This window comes from Pseudochaenichthys georgianus, unplaced genomic scaffold (assembly GCF_902827115.2).
Source record: "Pseudochaenichthys georgianus unplaced genomic scaffold, fPseGeo1.2 scaffold_180_arrow_ctg1, whole genome shotgun sequence".
Taxonomy (NCBI): domain Eukaryota; kingdom Metazoa; phylum Chordata; class Actinopteri; order Perciformes; family Channichthyidae; genus Pseudochaenichthys; species Pseudochaenichthys georgianus.
This window is the reverse complement of record NW_027262575.1, coordinates 195,471-214,351: the sequence shown is the minus strand read 5'-3', so window position 1 is coordinate 214,351 and position 18,881 is coordinate 195,471. Positions and strand designations below refer to the sequence as shown.

Below are 18,881 nucleotides of genomic sequence, written 5' to 3'. Positions count from 1 at the left end.
ATTTTATTTTTTCATATGGAATGCAGTTGGTGGTCAACCAATCACAGAGCTTGAGGACTAATCACGGGGTTTGTCGAGCAAAGCGGAACGATAGCTGAGGATTCTGGGTAGTGTAGTGTCTTCTGCAATTCTAAACTTCGAAAAAATATTTGTTTGTAATATTGGCCTACAATAAAGGGGACATGATCAAATAGGAATATAATTATCTTTTAAATAACATTAGCTAAAGGGAACAATCTATTGGACACAGCTGAAGCTCTGGCCTTCCTTAACAACTAACTAATTTAATAAAAATCACAGTTGTATTACCCACAATGCACTGTTTTTTGAGAACAAAAATGTGTAACTAATGTACCATAATACATTCTGACAAAAAATAAAATGTATTATGAATACAAATAAAATAAAAGAAGCCTCCCGCGAGTTACTACAAGCTATAAAGTAGATTTTAAAAACGTTTTATAGAATAAAAGCTCACAGCGGGACGTTGTAGAAATGTGTGTGTGCACCACGACAAAGGAGCCTCATTCACTTTACATTGGGGTTGTTTGCGTGGTGCAGACATGTAGATGTAGCAGAGTCCGTGACTCCACCACGTACTGCGGTGTTAAGGAGTCGTGGTGGAGTCACGTATTCTGGTGAGACCAGGTTGCCCTGATAGTTGAAACTCGACGCAAAAGGGACCCCCCTTGCGTTGGAAAGTGACGACAGGGACCCTGACATAACGTCAACATAGGCCGAGTTGGGAGTGAGAATGTGTTGGGAAATGCATGGAGCTTTGCAGTTGTAAATCTAACAGATAATGTAATTATAGCCTAGATGTAAAAATGCTTTATGTTAAAAAAGGAAGCAAATAAAGTTAAATTAAATGCATGCATATTGTCCATTTATCAATGTATATGACTTATATTAATGTTCACCTATAGTTGAGCCGCTTAGGAACCAAGTAAAAAATGATGTGAATGCATTGACAGTATTACCATATATATTTGATCTCTGTACAAATAATCATCTAGTGATATTCTCAATAGCTTTAATGCATTGTTTGACCTAGAAAATGTATACTTTGACACCAAGATTGACCTTCTAAGTGGCTTGGAAGCCGAGATATTGGCACTTATAGCTTTTGCATGGTGGCTCATCTTAGAAATCTAAGAAATATAAGCCACCGTACTATTTAAAACTCATGCAGGTATTAGACAAACTGTCCAAAAATTAGCTCCTCTTGTCTTTTCCTAACCAAGAGCTGATTTTTGGACAATTCGACCGGAAACCAGGGTTTCTTCATTACCCCCAGCTAACATGCTAATATGCTAACGGAGACCCTGAAACACAACTTCAGGTGCTGGCCTTCACAATAAAGCATACGGTTTTCTCTCTTCACCTTTCTCTTCTTACAAATATGATACTACAGGAAGAGGGGAAATACATATAATATGAAATAAACCGGTTTCTCTCCGCAGCTCCATGTCTGTGTATCTTAAAGGTTTAGGTATTATCTAAGGGGAAATCATAGCCGCTTTTATTTTGAAGTCCTCTGCACCGGAAGTGATGATCCCTCTCTTTCTAACGGAACCAGATCGTGTCTCGTCGGTTCTCTCTCTATATCCATGGTTCTCTCTCGGTGTTCCTGAGGAAGTGTGTGTGAGCAGCTGATCCATCGTCTGTGTGTCTGGATGAACCTCTGACTTTGTGCTCTTTCTTCTGAAGCCTTTAGCTCGGACTCTAGAAGCTAGCTTAGCATGCTAGCTTAGCATGCTAGCTGGTAACACGCTAGCAACACAGAGTGAGAGAAACAGGAAGTGGTGATTTAGTAAACATGAGTGTTGTGCTGCTCTCGTTGGTGAAGCAGCGACTCACTGCGGCTGCTGAAGACATCTTTGTTCTGTTTGAAAGAACGATAACAGAGTACGAGGAGGAACTGTCCCGTTCAAAACAGGAGAACGAGAGACACCGGAAACTACTGGACGCTGTTTTACAGCCTCAGCATCAGATCCATAGAGCAGGTCTGTCCCCTGTTTACTAACTCTCTCTCTCTGTATATATTTCAATAATAAAAAAATCCTTAGCATCACAAACAATAACAAATCATTTAAACTTGTTAATTTGATAAACTCCTCACTCCCTCCTATCTTTATCTTGGTTTCATCGATGAATACAAGATAAATATGAACTCCCTTTTTATTATTTAGAAAAGTGCTTCAGAAATCAATAACATAAATGTCTTATTAAATTATAAACTAAAGTAAATCAATTGTATAGGTCTAGCCCCCCTATATAATAATAATAATAATAATACATGAGCCTTGTATAGCGCTTTTCAGGAAACTCAATGACGCTTTGACAGAGAATAAAAAAATATATATCTGTGTGTGAAATTGTTCCATCCTCAAAAACTAATGCTTCTGCAGTCTAGCTGCAGCTACTAGCAATGGTCTTCTGTTGAAAAAAGGACACTGACTGTCCTGAATGTGGCATCACTAATACCCCTTTCACACCAACGCGGTTCCAGGGCCGGTTCGGAGCTGGAGCTTGAAAAGCACCGGTTTTTCCTGTTCACTAACCCTAAGCCTCTAAGCTCCGGTATCCGGTTCGTTTCAAGCACCAAAAGGTTATCAGTCTAGAAAGCAAGCACGTCGCGCATACGTCGGATCTGGGCTGTGTCCAAATAACACGCGACATCCGCCTTTCCGCCAGCTTCAACATGATCTGTGGAGATAACATTGAGAATCAGTTGTAATGTTATACCAAAGTAATTAATGCTGCCAAGCTGGGTATTTTGAGCTTGGCGCATGCAGAGGCTAACAACAGCTAGCTCTAACGCCGTCGAATAGGCGTTAGAATTTACCTTCTTTCTCCTACGGAATCGTCGTTGATGATGATTGTAAAGAACTTTTGAATGTAGCATGTAACGACTGTAAAGTTGGAAGTAAAGTCGTCCCATTTCTTCCATTTCGTTTCGACTTCAAAACAATCGGCCATTGTTGTTGTTGTCGATGTGAGGGGTTTCCGCGAGGTTTGGCTTTATGAAGCAGGCACGCAAACGGTTACGTCATGACGCAAATGATGACGCAATGACGCAGCACCAGTCGGGCTCTGAGCGGTGTGAACAGAGCGGGAGCTGAACTGAAGAACCGGTTCCGAACCAGAAAAGCTCTAGCACGGAGCTAGAACGGGAAAAGCCTTGGTGTCAGTGTTTCCGCCAGACCAGGGCTGAGAGGGCGTCCACCCTGAGAGCGGGGGGGTTGCTTGAATTTTGAGTTGAGCCGTCCCTTATAGATACTGTCTTTTTACGTTAGTGAGCCGGATCATTTGGCTCGGCTCTCTCAAAGCGCCGGCTGTTTCGGCTCCCAAACGGCTCTTCATGTTAAAATTAGAGCCGGGACTCGATTAAAAAAATTAATCTAATTAATTAGAGGCTTTGTAATTAATTAATCGAAATTAATCGCATTTTTAATCGCATTTTTTTAAATCGCATTTTTTTAAATCGCATTTTTAAGCACAGGGCCATCTAAGCTAATTCACAGATGGCCCTGAGCCCAATAGAGATTGCCCTGAAAAATGCATGCGGACGAAATGGCACGAAGGGTTTGGGGGCCTCCGTCCCCCTAGACATTTTTTAATTTTTGCAGGTCTTAGATGCTGTCTGGTGCATTCTCTAGACTGAATTATAAGATGAACCACCACAATATTATATTGTACAATTTCAATTTTATTCTTCATTTCACTTGTTTGTTTGTTCTTGTTTGTGTTTACTCGCTTCCTGCATAGCTATAAGAAACACTTAAGTTGTTGGTCAAAACACTTTCCATCTGATGAAGGCAAATGCCTTCCCAGATGGAAAAAAGTAGAAAACATTACATGCAGTTATAACTGCCAAAACAAACATTATTTACACTATTCTGGCCCCTGTTAAAAATGTTTGTAATGTTAACTACTGTAAGTTGGTCGAACGAATGCCTCCTCATCCGGAAGCTGACCGAGCAGACCCGAGCAGCAGTCGAGAGGAGCCGAGCGCATCCGCGAAGCACACGTCAGAGTTCCCGTTAGCCGGCAAATCTAAATATCTTCGGTCAAAATAATTTCCCTTTAGAGCAATACCGCTTCAGTTGCGCCACTTATGTGACAGACAAGAAGAGGATGTGACAGACAAGAATAGTCAACTCTAATGTCTAACACGTAATGTGGAGAAAGAGATGTCCTGTGTGGGTTGATTGTGCGTTGATCTGTTGGTAATGCCTCGGGGCTCCGGTGGGCATGTAAACAAATGCATAATGCTGCGCTATACTTTGTGGCCTCATCCAGTTGCATAGCGACACTTATTGTGTAGTTGTCTTTTAATAAGCAGGTAGTCTATCATTAGCTAGAACTAGCTGGATCTGATCGATATGGACATAAACGCGAGTGAAGTCTAATCTGACGGGAGAGAGAAATCAGCTGCTGCTGACGAGTCGAGACTCGACACGCAGCTCTGCATGATCACATGCAGCGGTGAGCGGAACAAAACACACACTTCAGGTTAGAATATCGCACGTAGCTATTTTAATTACCTCTCAAACTACCTAAACTAGTTATAGATATGTTTAGTTTTACTGTCGGGTCCCTCATTACTGGATCCGCGAGCTGCATGATACTGGCATGATAGATTGCCCGATCGGGCAACCAGCAGGTGAGGCTTCATTGCCCGAGCTAAATGCTAGATGGCCCCGGGCCATCGGGCAGTCCTTAATGTCGAGCCCAGAGTGCAATCCAGTGAGCCAGGGAGCTGGTTATTCTCTCAGACGTGGACTGACTTATCCTGGCCCTGAAACCAGTCATCTGGTTGAGTGTGGGTTGGGTCAGGGTGTGGTTCCTTGCACTCGGAGTCGGGCTAACGTCCACGCTAGCTGCTACATGCTTTGCATTTAGGTGATACTTTAGGCTTGATGAGCTGCGGTGATATGCACATTCTTTTTTGCATAATTTGCACACAGCCGTGCTCTTATCGACGCTTCCATCCGTCCGTTTTTTAAAACAAAATGTCCCATCCACGGGGCCGACCAAAGCGGTCTCATCAGCTTGTTCGTTCATGTTTGACTATTGTTCACCGTGGTTTGTTGTTGTTTGAAGTCCCATGCTGAAGTCATGAACGTTAGTTGGTGCTCCAGTATAATCGGTACGCTTGAAACTCATCCAGTGAGAAACGTTCCGCTGTGCAAAAATAAGTGCGATTAAAATGCGTTAATTTTTTTAACGCGTACATTTTTGTGTAATTAATTAATCGTAATTAACGCGTTAAAGTCCCGGCCCTAGTTAAAATACTAACTCAAAATGAAACGTTTGTATTGATTTGTTTTGTGAACTTTTTGGCATTGCATTTACAACTCTCCGCCAACAGATGGGGTGCTGCAGCCCCCTCAGCACTCCCCCTTCCCGCGTCCCTGATCACTGCATCGATGCAGAATCGTCAACGTCTGCATCGCGATGTAGAAACGATTAATTTTAACACCCCTAATACATATAAACAAACTGCTACGAATTTGAAGGTTAAGCAAGAACATGTTTTTTTTTACAAGGAATACAGATTAATTTAATTCATATAGTACATTAATACAAAAATAAAATATGATATGTATACATAAGATATATAAGATGTGAGAGCTGGTGTATCAGGTCAGTCCGGTTCCCTCAGACTGTGGCAGGCAGAGACAAACTGTCCTGCAACAATGCAGCACTCTTTATATTCCCACAGTACTAGTTTTAGTTTTCGGATCAGGGGGTCACAGGTTCAAACCCCACTGCAGTCAGCATGTCGTTGTGTCCCTGAGACACTTCACCCCAAATTGCTCCTGTGGGGATTGTCCACAGTATTGAGTATGCAATTCGCTTTGGATAAAAGTGGCTAACATGTAATGTATGAGTCCAAGTACAGGTTTAGCGAGGCAGTGAGAGATGCTAAACGACTACTCTGAGAAACTCCAATACCAGTTCTCAGCTCACGACTCTGCAGACAGGTCACAAACTGTTGACGCTGCCATCTTAGGATAGGAATACCGTGAACATAGTTTACCACATGACAAAAGAACAATAATACACACTGTCGGCGTTGCTTCCACCGGAAGTGACACATTTATTGCGCATTTCCATTTCATCACGGCAATACAGGAAGAGACTTTTAGTATAAGAGTATAAAATAAACAGATTTGTGTCTTATAATTCGACGTGAACGGCCGATGCCTTGCTATCCGGCAGTGTTACTACGTTTTAGATCAGCGACAGTACTGACTCACCTGTTGTCCTGAAACTCTCCAGGGAGTCTGGAAGAAAAAGGTGTAATTGACAGACTATTGATCCAACAGAAATACACAGTGGGCGGGACATAGAAAAACCATAGGCAAGCATGTAAAATAAGGCGTGGATAATTCTGATACTCTACATAATACTCTATTCGTCTCTTGGGATGGGTGGCGCAGTGGTCTGTGCATCCGATCATCAGATCAAAGGGGAGTGCTGGGGAACTCCAGTTCGAAACCCGCTCCTGCCGCCACTGCGTCAGGCCGTTGTGTCCTTGGGCAAGACACTTCACCCGGATTTGCTCCTGTGGGTATTGTCCACAGTACATGTATAATACTAATGTATACTTGTAAAAGCGCCTCGATGACTTCGAGGCGTGAAGATGGACAGTGTGGCGCAGTGCGCTGTGCAATGATCATCAGATCAAGGGGTGAAACCCGCCGCTGCTGCGTCTGTAAAGCCGGTGTGTCCTTGGGCAAGACACTTCACCTGAACTTGCTCCTGTGGGTATTGTCCACAGTGACCATTGCATGTATACAAAATATGTGTAATGTGTATATGTAAAGCGCTTTGAGCATCTGGAAAAGCGCTATAATAAATATAAGGAATTATTATTATTATTACAGTTTCTCTGAATATGTGTTTCCTGTTTCCTGCAGACGTCCAGCAGCTGGTGGTGGTTAAAGAAGAGGTTCCCCCTGAGCAGCAGGAGTGGAGCTCCAGTCTGGACCAGGAGGACCCAGAGCCCCCCCCACACATTAAAGAGGAGCAGGAGGAACTCTGGAGCAGTCAGGAGGGAGAGCAGCTTCAAGGGCTGGAGGAGGCTGATATCACCAAGTCCACATTCACTCCTGTCCCTGTGAAGAGTGAAGATGATGAAGAGAAACCTCAGTCCTCTCAGCTTCATCACAAACAAACTGAACACCTGGAAACAGAAGCTGATGGAGAGGACTGTGGAGGACCAGAACCAGCCAGGAGCTCAGATCCAGAGAGACATTTACAACCAGAGACTGTGGACAACCCTGGAGACTCTTCTGAACCTGACACTGAAGACAGTGCTGATTGGAAGGAGACCAGAGAACCAGGTTCAAACTCTCAGAGAACTAAACAAGACCCTGTCAGTGATTCAAGATGTAGGACTGGAAATAAACACTTTAGATGCTCTCATTGTGCGAAAAAATTTGGCTGCAAGTTAAGTCTGAAAAGACATATCATAATTCATACCGGAGAGAAACCATTCACCTGCATAATTTGTGAGAAATCTTTTGCGGAGAGAAGAGATTTAAAGACACACATGAGAATCCACACAGGACAGAAACCGTTCAGCTGTTCAGTCTGTAAGAAATATTTTACACGGAGAGGACATTTAAAGGAGCACATGAAAATCCACACAGGAGAGAAACCATTCAGCTGCTCAGTCTGTAAGAAATCTTTTGCAGAGAGAAGAGTTTTAAAGAGACACATGAGAATCCACACAGGAGAGAAACCATTCAGCTGCAGTGTTTGTGACAAAAGTTTCACCTGGAGTTATCAGGTCAAAAGCCATGAGTGTGTTGGTCGTCAGTCCTCACAGCTTCATCAAACTCAAACTGAGGAGAACAGATAGGCAGAGCCTCCAGCCAGCAGCTCAGCTGAACACATGGAAACAGAAGCTGATGGAGAGGACTGTGGAGGACCAGAACCAGCCAGGAACTCAGATCCAGAGAGACATTTACAACCAGAGACTGAGGACAACCCTGGAGACTCCTCTGAACCTGACACTGAAGACTCTTCTGAACCTGACACTGAAGATATTGATTATTGTTAGGTTTAAACTCTTTGGGTAATTCCCAGTAAGTCGTATATAATGCGATAACTAGACTGTTTTTGATAAAAAAAATGTTTGGTCCAAAAAGAGAGGACCAGAACCGGCAACATTTACAACCAGAGACTGAGGAGGTTTCCATATTGGGTTATATAATTAAAACAAAAGATAATAGTCAAATATAATTTCGTAGAATCCACAATGTAAAATGCATGATATGTCACATAGCTCTATACTTATATACTAAATGTACACGGTTTGTTAAACTGACGTGAAAGAGTGTAAGGTCTGATATAGCTTATCACTAAAGGTGTCACTATTCAGCAGAGGGAAGACACCCTTACTCTCACAGCAGGAGGCCCCTGACTCAATGGGATATTACTGTAAGCTTTAGTTTAGTTTTTGAGGCAAGTCGGGACATGTTCAGTCTCACACCCGGGAGCAATGACTCTTCTCCACATACATGGGTCTGTTGGTGTGTATTCGCTTCTGCTTCTGTTGGTATGATATAAAAGCTGCAGCTGGGAGAGGAAAAAAGGTCTTAGGGTTCTTAACTGGGAATCTCTCCCTAGATGTTACATGTATCCGTTCGCTATTGTTCCAGTCAAATGTCTTTGTTTTGAGTCTTGTATACAGTCCAATGTTCCCACTTTCTGTTGAGTTGTGTTTCTTGTAATCTCAATTTATGAGTCAAGTTTTTAGATCAAAAAGATTCCATGATTGTTACCCATTGGTTTTTCGTTGGTGGTGCTTCCTTACTGCAATTTCCAAGTGAAAGCTTTCTTGCTGGATATTAGCAGATCATTTCCTCAGTGAATTTACATACATAGAATACCAAACTACTTTTAGAAACATCATACCCTATTATTTGGCATATTCCATATATACCATTTCCCAAAACACAATTACAGTTTTTTTCAGTGGCAAACACTAAAATCTCACATGAAGCAAAATGATTTCATCTCACCCTCAAAAACAAAACCTCAGCTCAAATTTCCAAAACTCTCAACACATTTTCTGCTCTGCACCAAATTTGCAATTCAACTTGGCACTTTTTGCAAAACACTGCACACGGTTCTCTCAGTAAGACACAGGCCCTTTCTCATTTCACTAATATTACCCCTCCTCGACTCCCCGAATCCTCGCTCCTCCGCTAGTGACCCGGAAATGAATTTCAGCACGCCGTGTTGAAGGACATCTCATTTCTCTAAATGCACACCGAGGATCGAGCATCGAGGAGGCTCTCTGGAGGAGCTATAACCGAGGAGAGACTGATGGATCCTCCGCGGATGTATTTCCGGCAACAGCGATGTTTCAAAGAGTCGTGAAGCACGGCCAGACTTATCTCAGCCAATGACAGCTCTGCATTGTTTGTTTGTAGCCTTTATTTAACCAGGTGAAGCCCCTTGAGATCAAAAGATCTCTTCTTCAGACCTGCAGGACATTAGTTACACATGTAACATCGAAACAACAGAACAACAATAAGGACGACACACAACATAATGTACAGTTTACAGACTCTATTCACAGTGACAGGTACCATGAGTATCAGACAGCACGGCACCCAGCGAGTTCCAGAGTGATGCAGGAGAACCAGAGTGCTCAGTTTCAAACAGCTCTGCAGACGGTTCCAAGTGAGTGGAGCTGCTCATCTGAAAGCTCTCTTCCCTCAGACAGTCCGAGCACTTGGAACATTTAATAAAACAACAGCATGAGATCTCAGGCAATACGTACTTTCAATTGGTCCAGAGATCAGATATAACAAGGTAGTTTACCCAACATGGCTTTAGAGATGAACGTGTACCAGTGACTGAGCCTCCGTGCAGGTAGTGAAGGCAGACCTGCCTTGGCGTACAGGGTGCAGTGATGAGTGAGTGCTTTACAGTTAGTCACACATCTCAGAGCGCTGTGATACGCAGCATCTAACCTGACCAGGCAACGGGCCGGTGCATTCATATAGACCAGATCCCCAGAGTCCAGCACAGGTCAAAGGTCACAGAGCCTCTTCCTGACCTCAAGCGAGAAGCAGGACGTGTTCCTGGAGAAGAAACCAAGCCTAACCCTCAGCTTTTTAAGCAGGTTATTGACATGAAGTTTAAAAGAGAGACAATCATCAAGCCAGATACCAAGGTATTTGTAACAGGCAACAACTTCAAGTTTTGTTCCTTGCGTAGTTACAATATCTAAAACAGGCTCTGGTGTCTTTTTAGCTTTAGAAAGAGCATTACCTTGGTTTGATCCACATTTAAAAGAAGCTTTAGTTCAGAGAGCTGAGTCTGAATAGTGTTAGAAACAGCCTGTAATTTAACACCAGCCTCCTGAATGAGGGACCTGCACAGAACATCACGGTATCATCCGCATAATGTAAAGTAGCTTCATCCACATTATCACCTACGCTGTTAATATATATGGAGAATAAAAGTGGACCTGAAACAGAGCCTTGAGGAACACCATTAGTGATGTTTAACCACTCAGAAGACAGTCCATCAAAGTGAACACATGGGGACCTTTCAGAGAGGTAGTTCTCAAACCACCCACTGCATGGCTGGACATGCCTCTACTGAGTAGCCTCTGCTTTTAAATGCATGCATCCCCTGGATATTATTTTATTAACTGCTTCACGATGCGATGTTTACAGAGAGAACAGCTGTGAGGTCTCCTGCATACCTTTGTTGTAAGAAGTGGTTATTTGAGTTACTGTTGCCTTTCTATCATCTGACATTTTTCAGAAAATAAGTCTACATTTTGAGAAACAAGTAATTATGAGATTTGCAGAAAAAAGTTAGAAATGTTGAGACAATAGCACGAATTTGGAGCGCCAACTCGCCTGACCTGAACCGTGTAGAGATTCGATGTATTGTCGAGAGGAAGATGAGGCACACAAGACCCAACAATGCAACCTGGGGAGCATTTATGCATTGTTATTTACATCACAAGCAAGGGGAGTCATGACTCTTATCCACAAATCAAGTTTCTAATGTAATTAAGGATACATTTGGTAGTTGAGTGGCAGAGTGTGCGTTGGTGTTCGGATCAGGGGAGCACAGGTTCAAACCCCACTGCAGTCAGCATGTCGTTGTGTCCCTGAGACACTTCATCCCACATTTCTCCTGTGGGGATTGGCCACAGTATTGAGTAAGTCGCTTTGGATAAAAGCATCTAACAAGTGGAGCGGGGTGAGGGGGTCTCGACTCAGGGCCATCCAATCTCTGTACTCCCAAAGCGAGAGCTGTGTCCGGGTCCTCGGCAGTAAGTCGGACCCATTTCCGGTGAGGGTTGGCCTCCGCCAGGGCTGCGCTTTGTCACCAATCCTGTTTGTAATATACATGGATCGGATTTGGAGGCGTAGTCGTGGGGGGGGGGGTCTGCAGTTCGGTGGACTAAGGATTGCACCACTGCTTTTTTCAGCTGATGTGGTTCTGATGGCTTCATCGGTCTGCGACCTTCAGCACTCACTGGATCGGTTCGCAACCGAGTGTGAAGCGGCTGGGATGAGGATCAGCACCTCCAAATCTGAGGCCATGGTTCTCAGCAGGAAACCGATGGACTGTCCACTCCAAGTAGGGAATGAGTCCTTACCCCAAGTGAAGGAGTTCAAGTATCTCGGGGTCTTGTTCCCGAGAGAGGGAACAATGGAGCGTGAGATGGGCCGGAGAATCGGAGCAGCGGGAGCGGTACTGCAGTCGCTTTACCGCACCGTTGTGACGAAAAGGGAGCTGAGCCAGAAGGCAAAGCTCTCTGTCTACCGGGCCGTGTTCGTTCCTACCCTCACCTATGGTCATGAAGGATGGGTCATGACCCAAAGAACGAGATCGCGGATACAAGCGGCCGAGATGGGTTTCCTCCGCCGGGTGGCTGGTGTCTCCCTTAGAGATAAGGTGAGAAGTTCGGTCATCCGGGAGGGACTCGGAGTTGAGCCGCTCCTCCTTCGCGTCGAAAGGAGCCAGTTGAGGTGGTTCGGGCACCTAGTTAGGATGCCACCTGGGCGCCTCCCTAGGGAGGTGTTCCAGGCACGTCCAGCTGGGAAGAGACCAAGGGGTAGACCTAGGACCAGGTGGAGGGATTATATCTCTTCGCTGGCCTGGGAGCGCCTTGGGACCCCCCAGTCAGAGCTGGTTGATGTCGCCAGGGAAAAGGGAGTTATGGGCTCTCTGCTGGAACTGCTACCCCCGCGACCCGACCACGGATAAGCGGGAGAAGATGGATGGATCCTAGTTCTGTCAGAGGAGTAAGTTAAAGGCTGCTGATCAAAAACTCCGGAGCACTGGTGAAGAAACTGACTGCATGTCCCTGAATCAACTGAATACCTCACAGGGGTGGGGATGAATGGTTCACAGGGCTGGCCGGGATGAATGACTGGAATATCAGGAGCTGGAGCCGTCAGAGTGTTGAGCTGGGTGAAAGACTGGTCCAAGCGGCCGCTGAGTTGAGTGAAACTCAGTTTTACATTTTAATTTATTGTCATTTCCATTCAGTCAGTCATTAAGTGCTATTTAAATGTTAATGTGCTGCATATCCACACAAACAAACAAAGTGTGCAATCCAATGAATGTTCATCTAACTGGGTTTTGATAGATAACATATATATGTTTCTTCTCTCAATTATTTTATTTCTATTGTGCACTCTAATCAATATTAATCCAACTAATGTTCGTTTCGACATTTTAAGAATGGCGTTTATCTTTTTTGAGAATGAGTTCTTATTTTATGTTATTTATTTGGGTCTACAACAGATGATAAAATAAGAGCAGTGAGAAGGGCCCCTTGCATCTCTCCATGCTTCCCTGGTGGGAGGGACTAGTCGCAGGAAAACAACGCAAGTGAGGGACGCAAGGAATCCATTTAACCGAAGTGAGAAGAGAGGCTTCTCAATTCTTAAATTAAGTAAAGTGCTATTTTTTTTACAAGTGGGGGGTGAACCAAACATCCTTTAGGGGGGCCGTCACCTCCTCTAGGGGGGTCCGGGGGCATGCTCCCCCGGGAAGACTTTTTTTAAAATATTGAAGTTAAAAGCATCAATCTGGTGCACTTTGAGAGCAACATTAACCCTACCTTAAAGGGGACATATCATGCTATATTTGAACAATATATTGGAGGGCCATACCTATATAAAGTATATAAATAGTTTTTCTTTCAAAATACCAAACAGATCCTGCATTTTAGCCATGCCTCATTTCGCTCTATTTGCTCTTTCCAGCGCTGTTTTTGCAGGGGGCTGATTCTGTGAGCTGTACCACGCCCCCCTGCAGCTGACCACGCCCCCCTGCAGGAGAGGGGCGTGTGCTTTGAGATCAGCTGCTGGGCTGCAGCGGGGAGAAGAAGGGGAGAAAAAGAGATCTCCGTCCTCCGTGTTTTATTCTTATATTATTATAGAGAGTCGTTATTCATTTGTTTTAAAGCTCAATAAATAACAAAGAAGACCTTTGACCGGCACTTTTCTAATTTTGTCCGGAAGATTTAAACTTTAACGGACATGTTGACCGGCGAAAAAAAATCTAACTGAAACTCTGCCGCACGGTCCCCTCGTTCCATGGAAGAGCCGGAGAGGAGGGTGTTTGTCATCTGCTGGTGGACTACCGGAGAGAATTACAGCGAGGGAGGGATTGCATTGAATTACAGCAGCAGGAGCAAACGCTTCCCTCGGGGAGGGAGAAAAAGAACCAGAGCGGAGAATAAACAGAAGGGCAACCATGCGCGGGAAGTCTTCTTCGCTGCTTTTGTGGCAGACTACAGCGCCACTTACAGGCCTGGCATATGTACTACAGCGTCTCCAGTGCAATGGCCGGCCGTGGCCCAACCCCACATTCCCCTGATAGGTGGAGAATTGACCAATAAGCGGAGCACCACTTCTGTGATGTAGAAAATAATTCAAGATCAGTCTGTATCAGATCCGTTGCAGCCCCGTTTTTAGAGATGTGGGTATGGAGGAAAAGAGAGAGGGTTGTGTTTTCTGACACTTGGTGAGTTCCCTGGAACACCGGGGACTAGGGGTGTAACGGTTCACAGAAGTCACGGTTCGGTTCGTACCTCGGTTTGGGGGTCACGGTTCGGTACGGTTCGGTACAACAAGAAAAAGCAAAAAAAAGTCCCAAATGCATAATTCCAGGTTTGTTGTTATTTACTTTTGAACAGTAGTGCAAGTTTCAGTTTAAAAATAAAGAACTCTGACATTTTGAATAATTAACTGTATTAAACAGTTAAAAACAAACCACACTCACTCAGATGGCCATAGTATCTATAATGGCTGATGTCAAACAAAAAGGTTTCATCAAGCTGTAAAACTAAAAAGAATGTCTTGAAAATATTACATCATAAATAATAAGAAAGTGTTTCCAGAGCGCAAAGTCGTTGAAAAAATATGCCAAAAGCTTCCGTTATTTCTTTTGGTTTCTCGGCTCTCATGTCTATTGGTTTATTCAAAACAGCGGGGATCAGCTGTTGAACTGCTGTTGTCTTTTGCCGCTCCGGTGGGTGGCAAATCTGGGTGATGCTTTCTGATGTGATTTAGCATGTTTGGCGTGTGTTCCCATTAGCATACCGCACCGCTATCGAACAACGCCGACACACCGTCCTCTTCCGATCCACTGCGCATTGCTTATCGTTTTATAGATCTATTCTCATCCACCATCTTTGTTTGTGACGTAAAGAGTGTAAGAGTCACGTTTCTGAATCGGGCACTCTGAGTGGATGCAGTCACAGCCAATCGGATTCAGAGGGTTGCCTGTCAGTTCTGTTGCCTGTCAGTTCCGTTGCTATGGTTCCGTTGTTATGTGTACTGAAACGAGAGCCGGTATAATTCCACGTGCGAAAACAAAATAAAAATTGGAATACGTTATTTTAGTGTCTTAAAAGTAGACTGAGGTATGAAGGGTTAACGTTACATCTTAGGATAATTTTTAGTCATGTTCTGTATACATACTAACATATAAGGGTATTGACTTAGTGTGGTTTATCTTTTTGTCGCTGCTTTTAATTTAAACTGAGCTGTTGTGTTCATCAGTAAAGTGGAACTTCTGTGTGAACTATTCGTATCTTAAACTGCACTGTAACTTTGTATTCATGTATTTTTTCTTTTAATGTTTCCTTTATTATCTTTTACTGTTTTTAAATGCCTTTGTCTGAATGTCTTTCTTTTTGTAAAGCACCTTGAATTGCCTTGTGTTGAAAGGTGCTATATAAATAAACTTGCCTTGCCTTGGTTACTCCATGTTTACTAGCTATAAGATTAACGTTACAGTACATCACTCTTTTTCACTTCAGCCAGAGTGCAGATATCACCATTAGATTCACACACCTGAAACATCATCTATTTCTTCACTGCTGGTGATGACATTGTTGTCAGCTGCTGATACTGCTGCTGCTGCTGCAGCTTGTGGCGCCGGCTGCTTCGATAAATGGTAAATGGTAAATGGACTGTACTTATATAGCGCTTTATCCAGTCTTTAAGACCCCTCAAAGCGCTTTACATACTATGAAAATAACTTTCTAATATCCATAACTTTATAGGCTATTAGCTTAAAACTCGTCAGGCACTAGGAAGGATCACTTCTTCTTCAGGGCAGGGAAGGCTACGCAGTACGCAGGCTAATGTCCCGCAGCGGCTGCCTCTCTGGTGGACTCCGGTACTGCACATTACTCCCGAGACATTTTCACATATTTTTTTTTTAAGTGAAACATCCGGGGGTTTTCAGAAAACATCCGGGGCTTGAGCCCAAGTAGCCAACCCCTAGCGCCGCCACTGCACACACACCTACAGCTCCTAAAGCATAACCAGGCTACAGCCGTGGTGTATTTTATTATGTGAAGCACTAAATGGTCTTAGAAAAATATCGACTCTTTGTTTGTAGATATCTACTAAACTAAAGCAAATAAAGAGAGTAGGCCTGTTATACTGAGTGATATATATTATACACACTGCTCTGCTTTCTGCACGGACCTCACAGCTGTTCTCACTGTAAACATCGGGATGCGATGAAAGCAGTTTCTAAAATATTATCCAGGGGATGCATGCAGAGCTGTCATTGGCTGAGATAAGTCTGGGTGCGTCACGCCTCCACCGTTCCCGGAAATGCATCCGCGGAGGAGCCGTGGAGGACCGTGGAGGAACCATCAGTGTATCCTCGGTTATAGCTCCTCCAGAGAGCCTCCTTGATGCTCGATGTCCTTCAAAATGGCGCGCTGAAATTCATTTCCGGGTCACTACCGGAGGACCGAGGAGTCGAGGAGTCGAGGAGGGGAAATTTGAGTATTGAGAAGCGTCTCAGGACCCACTGACATCAAACGGCGACACATATCCAGTGTGCAGTTCCTTTGGCATTAGGCAGGATATCTGTATACTTTCCAAGGTTTGACATCATGAACTGTGCTGCTTTTAAAGCAAGCAACGATGTTTTCAAATCTGTAATCAAAGAGGTCCGCAAAAACGCTATCGACCAATCAGATTGCTTGATTTGACTTGTCCGTTTTATAAATATTTTATATTTCTTCCGTTACGAAACAAACTTACAAAGCATAAGATGGAAACATTTAAGATTAACTTCGACTTCCGGGGGGGTCTTACTATGGAGGAGTGGATTGAGGAGTGCCTATCTCCAGAGAGCACGTACACGACGACATGCAGAGCTACGTGAAGAGCAGGTGACCAACTGGAGAAGGACCACCATTCAAAAGCTTTCTGATGTGGGTCTTGAAACAAAGCAGAGACATGATGACCGTTAGTGGCCACAGGTGCGAAAGCTCTCTCCAGAGCTACTGGAAGCCGAGTCTCGGGGACCGGAGAAAGTGGAACAATATTCTCGCCACGCCAAGCAACAGCTAGAACAACCTCAACCTCAACAAGTAACCACGTAAGCCATGCTACTGATGGTGGACAGGTTTTCAGTGGGTGCACAATAAACGGCAACAAACACATGAATGTAAATAAATAGCCAAATAATGGATCAACGCTCTCTGTCTAATATGTTCGCTAGCTGTTAGTGTTGTTGCATAGCAACCACCTCGCACTATGTTTCGTGCAGAAGGCAACGGGGGGCCTATTTTATTTTTGAACATCATTATTTACTAATAAAAACTATTTAAATTAGAGTGTGTATTTTTCTTTCATATTGCCACACTTGGTAACCGTTTGATAAAAGCAATAGCTCACTTCGCGTCGAGCCGAACCACGCCCCCCTTAGCTGTGATATAATGAGCATATAGGCCTACCACGGCCTGTCGTGAGCTATTGCTTAAGTAACATAGGCTACCTGTAGTTAGTTCATGTGAAACAAGCTCATCACACACACACACACACACACACACACACACACACACACACACACACACACACACACACACACACACACACACACACACACACACACACACACACACACACACACACACACACACACACACACACACACACACTGTAGTTTAACAGTCACACACCGACCCTCACTTTGTTCCTCACCGATGCTTTTTTATTTTTAAATACTCAGAGATACACAAACTGTCTATTTCAAGTTCTTGAAAATGTCCATTTCTAAAACACGTGGGTCTCGGAAGCTCCGATCTCTTTCTTAAAGTTTTCCAGAATGTATTCATATGTTCAGCCACCTACCTACCCACCTATACCTACCTACCTACCTACCTACCCACCTATACCTACCTACCTACCTACCTACCTACCTACCTACCTACCTACCTACCTACCTATCAATAAAGTATGTATGTATGTATGTATGTATGTATGTATGTATGTATGTATGTATGTATGTATCCATCCATCCATCCATCCATCCATCCATCCATCCATCCATCCATCTATCCATCTATCTCTCTCTATCTCTCTCTCTTATAACAGCAGGGTGAAGCAGAGTGGGGTCCCCTATCCCTTTAAGAGAGAGAGGGAGGTGTTGCGCGTGCATGTGTAGAGCGAGAGTGAGCGAGCGTAGTGTGTGTCCGGAAGAGAGCGGGAGTAGCAGCAGTGATCAGTCTGTCTCCAGTTAGCTGTATAACAAAGTCCTGAGGAAACACAGCGGCCTCCCAAGGAACCGCCTGCCTGTCTGCCTCATTTCAGAGTGGGTTATTGAAGCCGAAGCCTGGTGCTTCAGTCCGGGAAGACTGCAGAGAGTCCTCCCCTGTATTCCTCCACTACGGTCTGGGAGCAGCATCTATCTCCACTGTTGCTGTAACCATGGTAATGTCCCTCTGTGGGACCAATAAAGGACTTCTGATTCTGGGACAGACAGAAGAGAGGGGGGAGGGGCGGGTTGGAGAGCGGCTTTCTTCTTTTGAAGAGTCCTCTTCCTCGCAGCCCACCGTATCCCAGGATGCAATGCGCGCCGGTGATGAGGAAACAAACAAAATGTCGGTCCGGTCTCAGAGAGAAAGCTCACGTCAGGAGTAACTGATAAATGTGAGTATCGGGTTTAACTTACTTTAATAACGGATGAATGTGAGTATTGGGTTTAACTTACTTTAATAACGGATGAATGTGAGTATTGGGTTTATATATATATATATATATATAGTGGCGAGGTGGTTGCTATGCAACAACACTAACAGCTAGCGAACATATTAGACAGAGAGCATTGCTCCATTATTTAGCTATTTATTTACATTCATTTGTATGTTTCCGTTTAGGGCAGCCACTGAAAAACTGTCCAGCATCAGTAGCATGGCTAACGAGCAGGGGCGTTTCCTGGACCTGGAAAAAAAATTGTTATGATTGAAGTTAAAAGCATCAATCTGGTGCACCTTGAGAGCAACATGAAGAGATCTATGGATACACCTCTCAACACCCTTATGAAACAGACCTGTA

The 18,881-nt window shown here is 44.0% G+C and overlaps 2 protein-coding genes across 3 annotated transcripts in view; both read left to right on the top strand.

The window, feature by feature from the left end:
* The window catches only part of LOC117441582 (zinc finger protein 271-like), a 450,813-nt gene that overhangs the window by 410,581 nt on the left and 21,351 nt on the right, over positions 1-18,881 (top strand). The window contains exon 1 of one of the 2 annotated variants that reach the window (XM_034077648.2): positions 18,026-18,476. The exons of the other annotated variant lie outside the window; for it this stretch is intronic. The gene's annotated coding sequence lies outside the window, so the exon portion shown is untranslated. Of the gene's footprint in view, positions 1-18,025; positions 18,477-18,881 lie in introns of those variants that run through there. 2 annotated transcript variants of the gene reach the window in all.
* Positions 1,578-8,731, top strand: LOC117441590 (zinc finger protein 32-like). The gene is made up of 2 exons (XM_034077657.2): positions 1,578-2,006; positions 6,933-8,731. Exons 1-2 carry the CDS (start codon positions 1,820-1,822, stop codon positions 7,877-7,879), a joined length of 1,134 nt encoding a protein of 377 aa, XP_033933548.1. The 5' UTR covers positions 1,578-1,819; the 3' UTR covers positions 7,880-8,731.

Coding starts and splice junctions, on each gene's coding strand:
- LOC117441590 (XM_034077657.2), top strand. CDS start 1,820: ATGAGTGTTGTGCTGCTCTCGTTGGTGAAGCAGCGACTCACTGCGGCT. Junction 2,007..6,932: donor GCATCAGATCCATAGAGCAG/GTCTGTCCCCTG, acceptor TGTTTCCTGCAG/ACGTCCAGCAGCTGGTGGTG.